The sequence below is a fragment of the Triticum dicoccoides genome, chromosome 2B (genome assembly GCF_002162155.2).
Source record: "Triticum dicoccoides isolate Atlit2015 ecotype Zavitan chromosome 2B, WEW_v2.0, whole genome shotgun sequence".
NCBI lineage: Eukaryota > Viridiplantae > Streptophyta > Magnoliopsida > Poales > Poaceae > Triticum > Triticum dicoccoides.
In genome coordinates, this window is record NC_041383.1 from 806384369 (window position 1) to 806399609 (window position 15241).

The following is a 15241-nucleotide window of genomic DNA, read 5'->3' on the forward strand; positions in this document are numbered from 1 at the left end:
TTAAATTGACTAAAACCGAACAGCTCGTACCCGTTCGCTTGTGCTCTCGTGAGCAGTGGCGGAGCTACGTTGGGGCCATCCCGTGTTGTGGCCCGCCCAACATTTGAAAACTTATACACAATACATGTACCATGAGGCCTTAGAACACATGCCAACTAGCTATTTTCCTCTCTTTCGCCGCCCCCCCCCCCAGCTCGCCCAGGACTGTGCTTCAAGCTCCGCTATTGCTCGCAAGTCCAAGGTGAATTGGGTTTCTCGCCTCCCGCTGGCCGTGTCGCAGCTCTACCTCATCTCCTATGGCCTTAGGCCATGGCCGCACGATGGATCTCGGTCGATGCCGGCGGGAGGGCTCCTCCTTGGTTTTTGGATGTCTTTGTGTCCGTTTAGAGTTTTTGTCATGCTTAGGAAGACAAAGTGGCGGCGACTCCTTGAAGTTGGAATAAGATTCTCCCCGCCTAGCCCCCGTCACGGTGGTGCTACTAGCATCGTCAGGGGGCGTGTGGATGTGTGTCTTTGGCGGATCTCACGTGATTCGTGCGGTGGTTGTCTTTGGTGGACCTACATAGATTCGGTCTTCGTGCGACTACGTTAGTGTGTCTTTAGGTGGGATGCTTTCGATCTACGTTTCTCTTCATCATTGTCAATTGATGTTCTGGTGCGCCTTAGCACGACGACTTTTCAACTGTATACTGCAACAAGTTTTGCTCGGCTCCGGCGAGAGAGGGGTGATGACGGCGGCACGTCTTCGGCTCGTTTCTAGTCGTTGCTAGGTGGCCTACGGATCTGAATGTATTTTCTATTACTTGTTGTGTTTGTTGTACCGTCATGATCGATGATGAATAAGGCAGGAACCCCTCCCACCAAAAATATATTTTTAAAAGATTTCCTCGGTCTCGTAGACCCCGGACAGCGGATTGGGTGTCACACTGTCTCCCGCAACCCAATTTACATTGCGTGGTTCCATTGTGTGATACATTACACTGTCTCCCCTCGCCCCACAATGTGTGATACAATATACATGTCGTCTAGCCTCGTCACCACTCGCCCTCGTGTATCCTGCTGCTTGTGCCGCACGGGGGGAGTGCGTACATAGATAGATCGGCATACTAGCTAGTTGGCAGACCTATGGCTATGTTACGTACGGCCCAGCTTGAGATTCTTCCCGCAGTTACACAAAGAACTCTAGGCGCGAAAATGGCAGGCACCAAATCGGCACGGCACACGTTGTCAATATCGAGCGTTTCCTTCTTTCTTTCCTATAATGGCAATGGCAATCAAGCAAACGGCGAGCTAGCGGACAGGCTATGATCATCAATTTCCTCACGCCTGGGATTTGGTAGGGGTTGAGGCGAGGCCGCCCGGCTTCGATCTTTAGTGATGGTAGGAGTACTAGCTAGGTAACAGTGGCACTAGTCAGTACATCACGGCCATGTTTCTCTCTCTACGATGATGGCACTGAATGGAAGAGATTAGCTTTAGGTCGTACTACAGATTAAGCAGGCATTGATGCGTGGGCAGCCATGCCCTGCATGCATGTGGCTCAAATGGTTGTGTCCTTGGGAGTCTGGCGAGAATATATACTGTGTCGGTTGTGTTCATGCGCAAACAAAGGGAGTATATACGTTGTGTTTGTGTTAAGTTTTCTGCTGACAGAGGATTGGGATGGGATGTTCTAGACCAGGAAATTAGTTGCACTTACATGTCACCGTGAAAGGAACATGTGATCGACTCATTGGCAAGCGAAGATTATGAAAACAGTAGAGAAGAATTGGTGCCCGCTCCAATAAAGTGTGCATACATAGGGTTGTGCAAGGTTCTCGTGTTATTAATTATACAACTTCCATGTTTCTCTTACACTTGTTAGGTCGTATTATTCTTGCCTTGGCTTAGTGGTTGGGCAAGCGGTTGTGCAGCCTAACGACCCGGGTTAAATTCCCAGAATTGACAGATGATGCACGGGGGTTTCCCCCTATTTATTGAGAATCAAGGTTGGTGTGTGGTGGAACCACTTATCAAGAAATATCTTGATACCACTTTAAAAAATTCCGAGGACCATGTTTATCTTGGTACTCATACTAAAATGATTGTATGCACCCCTAGTTGGTGCAGAGGCCGGAAAGTGAAAATCTCTCCCGTTTTTTAGGAGCGGCTTCGTCTTGCACGGAGCTTCGGTGAAGCTGTCAAGTCATGCCTAGCCGACAGGTGCTACGCTGAGTCATGCCTAATTGGCAAGTGCTACGCACGACCGATCTTTCTGATTCTTCGCGTTTGGGCGGACGAGCGCAGGGCGGTGGTGCCGTTGGGCGTCGTGGTGGCGTCGACGGATGTCCGGCCTGGCAAGGATGATGCGGATCTCACTTCTGAAGATGGGTCAGTGGTCCGATGATGATGGCGGCTTCTAAAACGTGTGCATGCGGTGTGTGCTTTAGGTAGGCTAAACCTGCTGTTGGTCCCGACACGTTATGTAGATGGATCGGCGACGACACCGGTCTTTGATATGGGAAGTGAGAGCGCTCCACATTATCGAGTTCGTAGGTGTGAGTGGTGAATTCAGGTGAATTAATGTATAATTTTGTCAGACCTTTGTGGAATAATTAGTAAAGATGACTGCATGCATCGATTGATGCAGAGCTGGGGGTTTAACCTCCTTTAAAAAAAATAATATATTATTCTTTCTTCTTATACCAACTCTATCATTTCATATTTCAAGTGGCCTTGACCACATCAAGTGTTGGTGCCTATGTTAATCTCTAGACCGTCACAGACACACACATACAGAGGTGGAGAGAGAGAGAGAGAGAGATGGTATACTGACGTGGAAAGAGAGAAAGATCGGGAGTTCATGGTATAAAAGGTGCCCACTTCAATAAAAAGAGTGCACGTACATGTTGTGCAAGGTTTAGGCAATGGCAAAAAAAAGGTTCTCGTGTCATTAGATGTGAGAATCCTAGATTGCTGCGAGGGCTATAACTTGCATGTTTCAATTACACTCATAATTGTTGTTTCCTCTTATGCTAACTCTATCAATTTATATTTCGAGCGGCCTTAACAACATCAATTGTTGGCGCCTATATTAAATCCTAATCAGTTTATAGACCACCCACAAATGAATGAGAAAAAGAGAGATGGGAGTTCAAGGTATAAAAGGTGCTTGCTCCAATAAAAAGAGTGCACACATAGGGTTGTGCAAGGTTAGGGCAATGGAAAATCAAGGTTCTCGTGCCATTACTTTCATGTTTCACTTACACTTGTTAGTTCATAACGGTTGCTTCCTCTTATGCCACCTCTATCAACTTATATTTCAAGTGGTCTTGACCACTTCATGTGTTGGTGCCTAGATTAAATCATAGTTTGTCTATCTCTAGACCAACACACACATGTGGAGAGAGAGAGAGATGGGATAGTGACGTGGAAAGAGATAAAGGCGAGGAGTTCATGGTATAAAAGGCGCCCACTCCAATGAAAAGAGTGTGCATACATATTGTGCAAGGTTTAGGCAATGGCAAAAAAAGGTTCTCGTGCCATTTTAAAAATGAGGGTACTACATCACTGTGAGGGGTATAACTTGCATGTTTCACTTACACTCATAATTGTTGCTTCCTCTTATGCCAAGTCTATCAACTTATATTTCGAGCAGTCTTAACCACATCAAGCATTGGCGCCTAGATTAAATCATAATCAATCTAGAGACCACACACAAAGGGATGAGAGAAAGAGAGATGGGAATTCAAGGTATAAAAGGTGCCCGCTCCAATAAAAAGAGTGCACACATAGGGTTATGAAAGTTTCGGGCAATGGAAAATGAAGGTTCTTGAGTCATTATATAACTTTCATGTTTCACTCACACTTGTTAGTTTGCAATTGTTGTTTCCTCTTATGCCAACTATATCAATTTATATTTCAAGTGGCCTTAACCTTGGCACCTAGATTAAATCATACTCTGTCTATCTCTAGACCATCACACACACATGTGGAGAGAGAGAGAGAGAGAGAGAGAGAGAGAGAGAGAGAGAGAGATGGGATAGTGATGTGAAAAGAGGGAAAGGTCAGGAGTTAATGGTATAAAATGTGTCCACTCCAATAAAAAGAGTGCACATACATGTTGTGCAAGGTTTAGGCAATGTCAAATAAAGGTTCTCTCATTATAAAGGTATCGTTATGAGGGGATGGCGGCGGCGGTGGATCCGGAGGGACAGCTCCTTGCGATGGTCCTCCGCCGCTCCTTCATGGTAGTGGAGACTAATGTGCGGCGGCTTCGCCACAAAAATGCCAAAGCCCTCTGGCTTGTCACCGAGGAGTTAAAGCACGAGGCTAGGGCGAAGGTGGTGGCGAAAGTGAAGGCAGCCCGGATAGCAAAGGAGAATGAGCGTGCAGCTCCGACGAGGAGTATAGCCTCTCGGACGGCTCCCACCGCTCTAGCTCCGACGACGACGACGACTCCTGCCGCCGATGCCAACACAGACACAGTCGTAGTGGTGACAACAACGGGGATGGGCCGGCGGGGAAATGGTAATTTTGTTCGTCCTTCTCCGTCCTTGTTTGGCGATTTAAGTTTAGATCCTAGGCCGTCCGGCGATGAACTGTCTGTTTTTTGGTCCGGTGAACTGCGATGTATATATTCTCCTATGCAATTTCGATGATCTATGTTTGTTGCTTCCTTACGCCTATCAATGTAGTTTTGTTTGTCTAGTTTTGTTCATACGTTGCATAGATAACATGGATTTGGGTGCCGGATTTGAGATACCCAGCTGTGGAAGCGTGCCTTTGAGGGGTGACCGGTTCCTATCCGCGGGCACGTTCAGGGTGTACGCGGACGTATTGGGAGCCAAACTTGCTATATCCAGCTGTAGATGCTTTTATATTAGATAAAGAAGTTTTAAACCACGTAACTACATAGTAATAGGCAAGGATAATTCCAAACAGTACTCTCTTCGGTACAAGTATAGTAGTGTGCATTTAGCCAGACTGCCAGAGAGCAACCAGCATCCTCCACCACATATATGACGATCTCATCCCAAAATGTTATCTTCTTCATAGTTCATGGTCATTCTCTTTCTCGTTGCAGCTCCGTACTCACCATCGGAAGCTCCAGCCGGCAGCACCACTTTTGTCCTCGTGTCACTCCATGCCTCCCAAGTCAACTGTTAAATTGAGGAGCTTTTGTATTTAGGTTGCCACTGTCCAGCCTGAGTCTGACATGATGCGGTATGGGACAGCGGGCTTAGACGAAGGCGACTAGGCCGCGGCCAGCGGGTGCAGAGGCAGGGACCAGTGCGGCCAATGACCAGACTGGTTGTCGTGTCAGAATTCTCTGCTACGATTATACTACAATGTCTAAGAGGCGTGCAGCGTGCAGCGTCTTCTTAGAATGTTCAGATTATTGCATCTCTTACTGTTGCCATATCTGATACGTCCTCTAACATGTAATCTGTTCAAAGTTTACATAGAAGTTTTCCTGATTGCAATGACCTGCCTCCAGTTTAGCTAATGTGGTTAGATTTATTTTTCCTTTAAGTAATTCGTACAGGTTGCAGCACCAAAAAAAAGGCTAATAGAAGCGGTGGTAGTAGAACACTGAGCACAACTTAGTAATTTGAGTTCTTAGAAACCAGAACCAATATCTTAGGAGATAAACAAAAGGATTCTTATTTCTTCTCATTTTAATACACGACTATCGTACGGTCAGCACAATCTGGGCAACAAATTGCACCATTCACGGGGGAAACATTGAAGCAGGGTACACGATGAGTCAGTATAATTGAAACCGCACCAATGAGAAGGAGCTCAAAAACTCCAAGTCAACACGGAAAAAGTTCTGCACTGCAAGTTCAGTCATGATCCGAATAAGAATTATATCAAGTGCAGCCTCGAGCACACACATGGGCATCAATTTTTCTTCAACACCAGCAGCCGGAGGCGCACACACAATATCTTCAACAACTTTAGTCATGAAAAGCACATACTACATGCACTAAAAAAATTGAGCCAAAAACTCTATGGAGAAATCAACCTCATTGTTACAGAGGAGGGTCGAGGTGGGAGCCAGGAGGAGGGTGATGATGCTTCCATGAACATCTGTTTTATTAATTAAAAAAAGGAGAATGGACGAGAGATTCTTTGACTAACTGAACAAAATGTGCTCACCCGTGTACATGTATCTACCACATGCAAAATCAAACAGGCACAAGTCACATCCTCAACAAAAAATCCATCACTATCTGCACTTGTCAATCTCACCATCCTCAAAAACTAAATAGGCAAACAATTAATAGAGCAGGGTGCACATTTTGGAAAACATAGTGCACACGCAGTGCTCAAACATTTATTCAGAGAACAGTGGTTTAAACAGATACAGAGATTAACACTTCATTGTCATTTAAAACATAATAGAAAATCTGCTATCAGGTTAAGAGTAACTCCCAAGATTTCAAAGAAGATTCAAACTAACAAATCTAGTATCAGGTTTTAAGAGCTAATGGAAAATCAACGCACCTCCGAGGACTCTGACAACAGCCTCGCCCACGGCCCTCCGAGGTAACTGTTCAATAAAAAAAATACAAAACTCTTTGCACCATGAGAGTATAAAGCCCTTGATTATATTATAAAAGTAATGCTTACTCCCTCGCACATATGAACCTTGAAATAAACAAAAATCTAGTTCTATCTAGGATAGATGAAGATAGATAGACAGGTGGCAGTGGATAGATTTCTCAAAGAATCAACCGTTTAGCACACTAGCCCTTGTAAACTACATGTAAAAGATAAAAACAATCGAGAAAATGAAAAAGACCTTTGCGTTTCATTGCATTGAAAGGATGGGGAAAAGTTACAGTCCTCCTAGGAGGTTAGTTTTACAGTACATCATACAACTGAGTGGACATCCCAGAATTGGTGCAGAACAACCCGCAGGCCTTGTGCCCCTGCCTTAGACCAGCATCGAGTCTCATCCTTGATCTTGTTGAGGAGCCCAGTGATGAAAGGCATCACGTTGTCGAAGACGCATTCACCGATTTAACAATTTACCCGGACATAGCACCTATCACTGATATGATGTCATTGGCGATATTCTTGGCATCTGCTGCAATACCAGCCAATCCTCTCCTTCCTAACCCAGCACAGTAGAGCCCATTTTCACCTTTCCAATGATTTGGATATTCTTTGATGGGCAGTCTATTGCCATTTAACATGCTCTCACCATTCTGGGATAAAAACAACACAAAGCTTGTTAGCTGATTTAACAATTGTTGCGCCAAGAAAACAAACTCAGACATATTCAAACACCGATGTTGTTACATTGAGCCATATATTTGTTGTGCTTTTGTATCCAGTTGCAAACACAATCGCGTCAAATGATATCTTTTTACCGCACTGAAATTCAACTATATCGCCCATGCTCTTACTAATGCTCCCCTGTACCTGTATGAGATGAATAGAATATTGACACCTTGGCATATGAAGACAACATCTGTTATGAAATTTATGTCATGTCAATGATATACTTACTTTGATGATACCTTTTTTGATTAACCCAATGGTGCCAACATCAATAACAGCGGATCGGCCGGTCTCTGACTTGTGGATCATTGGACCCACTTTTGGCCTTCTGATGCCATACCTCGATAGATCACCAAATATGAAATTTGCCGCCATCACAAGGAGGTTATCCACTAGATTCAATGGGAGACGGCGAGCAAGTGTCATCCCCAACCGGATTAATTCTTTTGTCATTATATGAATCTGCAACCACAAAACATGTCACATCTCTTTTGAAGCCTGCATCATAAAATAAAATTTCATAGAATCATCTTCTTTCAAGAGGTATTTTTTCTGTGTAGTTCATCTAATTGTTTAGTTGTTTGTGCATGTTATAAAATAGTCTATCGCTCTATACCATGAAATACTTTCCAGTAATAACTCTGAAAAATGGCATCCTTCTAGTGGTGACTATATTAAGAAATTGCCCCATAACCACTGAAAATATATAGTGCCCATAGGGTGGGGGTGGGGGGATCCCCTAGTGTTTTTAGGTCAAAAAATAATATATATATATATATATATATATATATATATATATATATATATATATATATATATATATATATAGTGTGTACATATCGGGCTTCGTATAACGATTGAAGTATTGGCACCATGGGCCACAAGGTCATAAGCAATTTCCATTCCAGAGTTGCCGGATCCAACGACCAATACATTCATGCCAGAGTAGCTCTTGCCTGACTTGTAGCTTGAGGAGTGGATGACATCACCCAGAAAACTTCGCAATCCGGGGATCATTGGAATATTCTCCGCACTATTCTCACCACTTGCAACGACAAGAAACTTTGTTGTGAACCTGACTAGTGTGCTCTTTGCCCTGTCATGTGCCACGATGGACCAACAGTTTTCGTCATTGTCAAATGTGGATGTCTCCACACTAGTGAGATACTTGGGTCGAATATTGAAACGCTCAACATAGTTATCCAAGTACTTCACAGACAAGGTTTTTGGTATGTATGTTGGTGCATCTAGTGGGTATGACATGTGTGGCAACTCACAGAACTCCTTTGCAAGATGCAGCTTGAGGCGATCGTAGGCGCGGTTGCACCAAAGCGACGCGCTGCAACTTTCACGCTCGACAATGACATAGTGAATTGAGAATTGGCTAAGGCATGCTGCTGTTGCAAGGCCTGCTGGCCCAGCGCGAACAATCAGCACTACAACATTCTCCATTTCAAAGAGGAGAGTTGACAAAGTTGTGGGATGGGTGCAATGCTAGGCTGGTGTGTTTGCTTGTTTGCTCGATGAATCTTTGGATGCATATGTGGGCATATATATACTGGTATGTTTCATGTGTCAATCTATTTACAATGAGGAATGAAAAAAGTAAAGATTTATTGATCCCTTATCCTGGTGTGTACTACTATTCCATCTAAATATTGAACCATTGGTGTGAAAGCATGTCCTGATACATTATAGGGATACAGAATAGGCAGGAAACACACTCTTGAACGGTTGTTTGTTTGGAAACTTATCAACTGACTTTGGATATGTTTAAACTAAAATCTCTTCAGAATTTCTTTCCATTCCTGTTGTCATCAATGAAAATTCATATAGGATAAGTATATGTTCGGTATATACTTCCTCCGTCCTGAATTACTTGTCGCGAAAATGGATGTATCTAGACGCATTTTTAGTTCTAGATACATCCGTTTCAATCCATTTTCAGGACATAATTCGGGACGGGGCAGTACTTTGTATGCTAATTAAGATTAAAGAAAGATTGTTAGTGTTTCTTTCCTTTTCTGTATATTATGCAAGCATTTCTTTCCTTCCCCTATACTTGCAAACTAACCGGCCATGGCCAATTAGCCTTGCTTCCATATGGAGATAGACCTTGCTGGTGTCTTCTAGGCCGTCGACGCCAAAGTACTGATCGAGGATGGATGGCCTTAGACTGTGGTTGCCGGCTTGCATTTGTAGCATTTTTCTTGTTGAGCATTGAACAGTTTCCTCAGGTTGTCTATCTAGAAACTTCATCCGTAACAAGGCATGTTTTCAGCATAAGCTCCCCAGGTCGTCATCAGCGTGGTAGATTTGTTCCGCTTGTTCTTTTGTCAGCCGTTATTTGGTAGGCCCTTTGTGCTATTGTGAAAAAGAGTTAGTTGTTGTTCTACTACCTCGTCTTGTTTTGAGATTTGGATCCTATTGGAACCTAGTTTTTGTGTTTTTTCTGAACTCCTTTTGTTCAGTTTTGTTTCTCAACCTAGTTTGAGACTTTGACTCACGACACGCTACCGCGCGTGGCCGGGGCGCGCCAACCCTAGTTGCCGGTAGAGGCCTCCTTGTAAAACCCTGGTTTTTGTCCCTTCCTTTTTCTTTTGATTTATTTGGGTTTTGCCCTGATTTTATTTTTGGAGTGGTTTTGTGGCCTTGCCACCTGAGAGATCATCCTCATTCCTTCTCTCAAGCCGGAGGCGCGCACACAATATCTTCAACAACTTTAGTCATGAAAAGTACAACCTACATGCATTGAAGAAAAAATTGAGCCAAAAACTCTATGGAGAAATCAACCTCATTGTAACAGAGGAGGGTCGAGGAGGGAGACAGGAGGAGGGTGATGATGCTTCCATTAACATCTGTTCTATTAATTAAAAAAAGGATAATGGAGGAGAGATTCTTTGACTAACTGAACAAAATGTGCTCACCCATGTACATGTATCTATTACTCCCTCCGTCCGGAAATACTTGTCATCAAAATGGATAAAAGGGGATGCATCTAGACGTATTTTAGTTCTAGATACATCTATTTTTATCCATTTTGATGACAAGTATTTTCGGACGAAGGGAGTACATGCAAAATCAAGCATGCGCAAGTCACAGCCTCAACAAAAAATCCATCACTATCTGCACTTGTCAATCTCACCATCCTCAAAAACTAAATAGGCACACAATTAATAGAGCAGGGTGCACATTTCATTCATTCGGAAAACATAGTGCACACGCAGTGCTCAAACATTTATTCAGAGAACATTGGTTTAAACAGATACAAAGATTGACACTTCATTGTCATTTAAAACATAATAAAAAAAATCTGCTATTAGGTTAAGAGTAACTCCCAAGATTTTAGAGAAGAGTCAAACTAACAAATCTAGTAGCAAGTTTTAAGAGCTAATGGAAAATCAACGCACCTCCAAGGACTGTGACAACAGCCTCGCCCATGGCCCTTCGATTTAACATTTCAACAAAAAAAATACAAAGCTCTTTGCACCATGTGAGTATAAAAGCCCTTGATTATATTATAAAAGTAATGCTTACTCCATCCACATATGAACCTTGAAATAAACAATAATCTAGTTCTATCTAGGATAGATGAAGATAGATAGACAAGTGGCAGTGGATAGATTTCTCAAAGAATCAACCGTCTAGCACACTAGCCCTTGTAAACTACATGTAAAAGATAAAAACAATCGAGAAAATGCAAAAACCTTTGCATTTCATTGCATTGAAAGGATGGGGAAAAGTTACAGTCCTCCTAGGAGGTTAGTTTTACAATACATCATACAACTTAGTGGACATCCCAGGATTGGTGCAGAACAACCCGCAGGCCTTGTGCCCCTGCCTTAGACCAGCATCGTATCTCATCCTTGATCTTCTTGAGGAGCCCGGTGATGAAAGGCATCACGTTGTCGAAGACGCATTCACCGATTTGATAATTTACCCGGACATAGCGCCTATCACTGATATGATGTCATTGGCGATATTCTTGGCATCTGCTGCAATACCAGCCAATCCTCTCCTTCCTAACCCAGCACAGTAGAGCCCATTTTCACCTTTCCAATGATTCGGATATTCTTTGATGGGCAGTCCATTGCCATTTAACATGCTCTCACCATTCCGAGATAAAAAAAACACAAAGCTTGTTAGCAGATTTAACAATTGTTGCACCAAGAAAACAAACTCAGACATATTCAAGCATCGATGTTGTTACCTTGAGCCATATATTTGCTGTGCTTTTGTATCCAGTTGCAAACACAATCGTGTCAAATGATATCTTTTTACCGCACTGAAATTCAACTATATCGCGCATGATCTCACTAATGCTCCCCTTTACCTGTACGAGATGAATAGAATATTGACAACTTGGCATATGAGGACAAAATCTGTTATGAAATTTATGTCATGTCAAGGATATACTTACTTTGATGATACCTTTTTTGATTAACCCAACAGTGCCAACATCAATAACAGCGGATCGGCCGGTCTCTGACTTGAGGATCATTGGACCCACTTTTGGCCTTCTGATGCCATACCTCGATAGATCACCAAATATGAAATTTGCCGCCATCACAAGGAGGTTATCCACTAGATTCAATGGGAGACGACGAGCAAGTGTCATCCCCAACCGGATTAATTCCTTTGTCATTACATGAATTTGCAACCACAAAACATGTCACATCTCTTTTGAAGCCTGCATCATAAAATAAAAGTCCATAGAATCATCTTTTTTCAAGAGTTATTTTTTCTGTGTAGTTCGTCTAATTGTTTAGTTGTTTGTGCATGTTATAAAATAGTCTATCGCTCTATACCATGAAATACTTTCCAGTAATAACTTTGGAAAATTGCATCCTTTTAGTGGTGACTATATTAAGAAATTGCCCCGTAACCACTGAAAATATATAGTGCCCATAGGGTGGGGGTGGGGGGATCCCCTAGTGTTTCTAGGTCAAAAAATAATATATAGTGCGTGTACATACCGGGCTTCGTATAACGATTGAAGTATTGGCACCATGGGTCGCAAGGTCATAAGCAATTTCCATTCCAGAGTTGCCAGATCCAACGACCAATACATTCATGCCAGAGTAGCTCTTGCCTGACTTGTAGCTTGAGGTGTGGATGACATCACCCGGAAAAGTTCGCAATCCGGGGATCATTGGAATATTCTCTGCACACCTGACTAGTGTGCTCTTTGCCATGTCATGTGCCACGATGGACCAACATTTTTGGTCATTGTCAAATGTGGATGTCTCCACACTAGTGAGATATTTGGGTCAAATATTAAAACGCTCAACATAGTTATCCAAGTACTTCATAAACAAGGTTTTTGGTATGTATGTTGGCGCATCTAGTGGGTATGACATGTGTGGCAACTCACAGAACTCCTTTGCAAGATGCAGCTTGAGGCGATCGTAGGCGCGGTTGCGCCAAAGCGACGCGCTGCAACTTTCACGCTCGACAATGACATAGGGAATTGAGAATTGGCTAAGGCATGCTGCTGTTGCAAGGCCTGCTGGCCCAGCGCCAACAATCAACACTACAACATTCTCCATTTCGAAGAGAAGAGTTGACAAAGTTATGGGATAGGTGCAATGCTAGGCTGGTGTGTTTACTTGTTTGCTCGATGAATCTTTGGATGCATATGTGGGCATATACATACTGGTATTTTTCATGTGTCAATCTATTTACAATGAGGAATGGAAAAGGTAAAGATTTATTGATCCCTTATCGTGGTGTGTACTAGTATTCCATCTACATATTGAACCGCTGGTGTGAAAGCATGTCCTGATACATTACAGGGATACAAAATAGGCAGGAAACACACTCTTGAACGATTTTTTTGGAAACTTATCAACCGGCTTTGGATATGTTTAGACTAAAATCTCTTCTGAATTTCTTTCCATTCCTGTTGTCATCAATAAAAATTCATATAGGATAAGTATATGTTCGGTATATACTCCCTCCGTCCCGAATTACTTGTCGCGAAAATGGATGTATCTAGACGTATTTTTATTTCTAGATACATCCGTTTCAATCCATTTTCAGGACGTAATTCGGGACGGGGCAGTACTTTGTATGCTAAGTAAGATTAAAGAAAGATTGTTAGTGTTTCTTTCCTTTTCTGTATATTATGCAATCATTTCTTTCCTTCCCCTATACTTGCAAACTAACCGGCCATGGCTAGTTAGCCTTCCTTCCATATGGAGACGGACCTTGCAGGTGTCTTCTAGGCCGTCGACGCCAAAGTACTGATCGAGCATGGATGGCCTTAGACTGTGGTTGCCGGCTTGCATTTGTAGCATTTGTCTTGTCGAGCATTGAATAGTTTCCTTAGGTTGTCTATCTAGAAACTTCATCCGTAACAAGGCATGTTTTCAGCATAAGCTCCCCAGGTTGTCATCAGCGTGGTAGATTTGTTCCGCTTGTTCTTTTGTCAGCCATTATTTGGTAGGCCCTTTGTGCTATTGTGAAAAAGAGTTAGTTGTTGTTCTGCTACCTCGTCTTGTTTTGAGATTTGGATCCTATTGAAACCTAGTTTTTGTGTTTTTTCTGAACTCCTTTTGTTCAGTTTTGTTTCTCAACCTAGTTTGAGACTTTGACTCACGACCCGCTACCACGTGTGGCCGGGGCGCGCCAACCCTAGTCGCCGGTAGAGGCGTCCCTGTAAAACCCTGGTTTTTGGCCCTTTCTTTTTCTTTTGATTTATTTGGGTTTTGCCCTGATTTTATTTTTGGAGTGGTTTTGTGGCCTTGCCACCTGAGAGATCATCCTCATTCCTTCTCTCAAGCCGGAGGCAAGTACACAGTATCTTCAACAACTTTAGTCATGAAAAGTACAACCTACATGCATTGAAGAAAAAATTGAGCCAAAAACTCTGTGGAGAAATCAACCTCATTGTAACAGAGGAGGGTCGAGGAGGGATACAGGAGGAGGGTGATGATGCTTCCATTAACATCTGTTCTATTAATTAAAAAAAGGATAATGGAGGAGAGATTCTTTGACAAACTGAACAAAATGTGCTCACCTATGTACATGTATCTACTATATGTAAAATCAAGCAGACACAAGTCACAGCCTCAACAAAAAATCCATCACTACCTGCACTTGTCAATCTCACCATCCTCAAAAACTAAATAGGCACATAATTAATAGAGCAGGGTGCACATTTCATTCATTCGGAAAACATAGTGCACACGTAGTGCTGAAACATTTATTCAGAGAATAGTGGTTTAAACAGATACAGAGATTAACACTCCATTGTCACTTAAAACATAATAGAAAATCTGCTATCAGGTTAATAGTAACTCCCAAGATTTCAGAGGAGAGTCAAACTAACAAATCTAGAAGAAGGTTTTAAGAGCTAATGGAAAATCAACACACCTTCGAGGACTGTGACAACAGCCTCGCCCACGGGCCCGATTGGATAGGAAAGAGTTCAAAATCCATCCAGCACGCACCAAAACTGCATACAACGACGGACATGTAAAAATCAAAAATCAAAAATATGAAATGACCGACAACGGCACTTGCCAGAACATGAACAATGCACATGAGTGTCAGGACCCCGACTCGATGTCACATCGATCTAGCCTGTAGCACCTCATATCACTTTGCGGCCTCACGCACGGTATCCCCACGGGTGTCGCCTTACCTTTGCCCGGGACCGTTTGCGCCTTTTGGCTCACGTATATGATAGTGTCGCTAGCATCCATATGATAAGGAGCCCGGGCTGACATGACTAGTCGTAAACCCAAAGTGGCACAGACTTACAGGGACAGGCATCCATGACCCAGCATCGAACGTGTCGGTCATCAGCGAGTGAATCCAGGCTGTAGCACTGGGCTAGCAGGACTCCGGTGAACCGGGCTGTAGCGGGCTAACAGGACTCCGGTATTCATCGCGTGACATTTCCCCGAAGGGACAGACACAGGAACGAAGAAGGACACATGCCGGCCAGCCTAAGTGTTCC

The 15241-nt window shown here is 43.1% G+C and overlaps 1 protein-coding gene and 1 pseudogene across 1 annotated transcript; both read right to left on the reverse strand.

Moving 5' to 3' along the window:
- Positions 1-7019: 7019 nt before the first annotated feature.
- LOC119368911 (probable indole-3-pyruvate monooxygenase YUCCA11) lies at positions 7020-8727 on the reverse strand. Its single transcript, XM_037634023.1, has 5 exons — positions 8553-8727; positions 8117-8231; positions 7504-7738; positions 7294-7416; positions 7020-7199 (listed from the first exon to the last, which is right to left on the reverse strand). The coding sequence occupies exons 1-5, from the start codon at positions 8725-8727 to the stop codon at positions 7020-7022; spliced, it is 828 nt and encodes a 275-aa protein (XP_037489920.1).
- A 2484-nt stretch (positions 8728-11211) lies between these two features.
- Positions 11212-12824, reverse strand: LOC119368912 (annotated as a pseudogene).
- Between the last annotated feature and the right edge of the window lie 2417 nt (positions 12825-15241).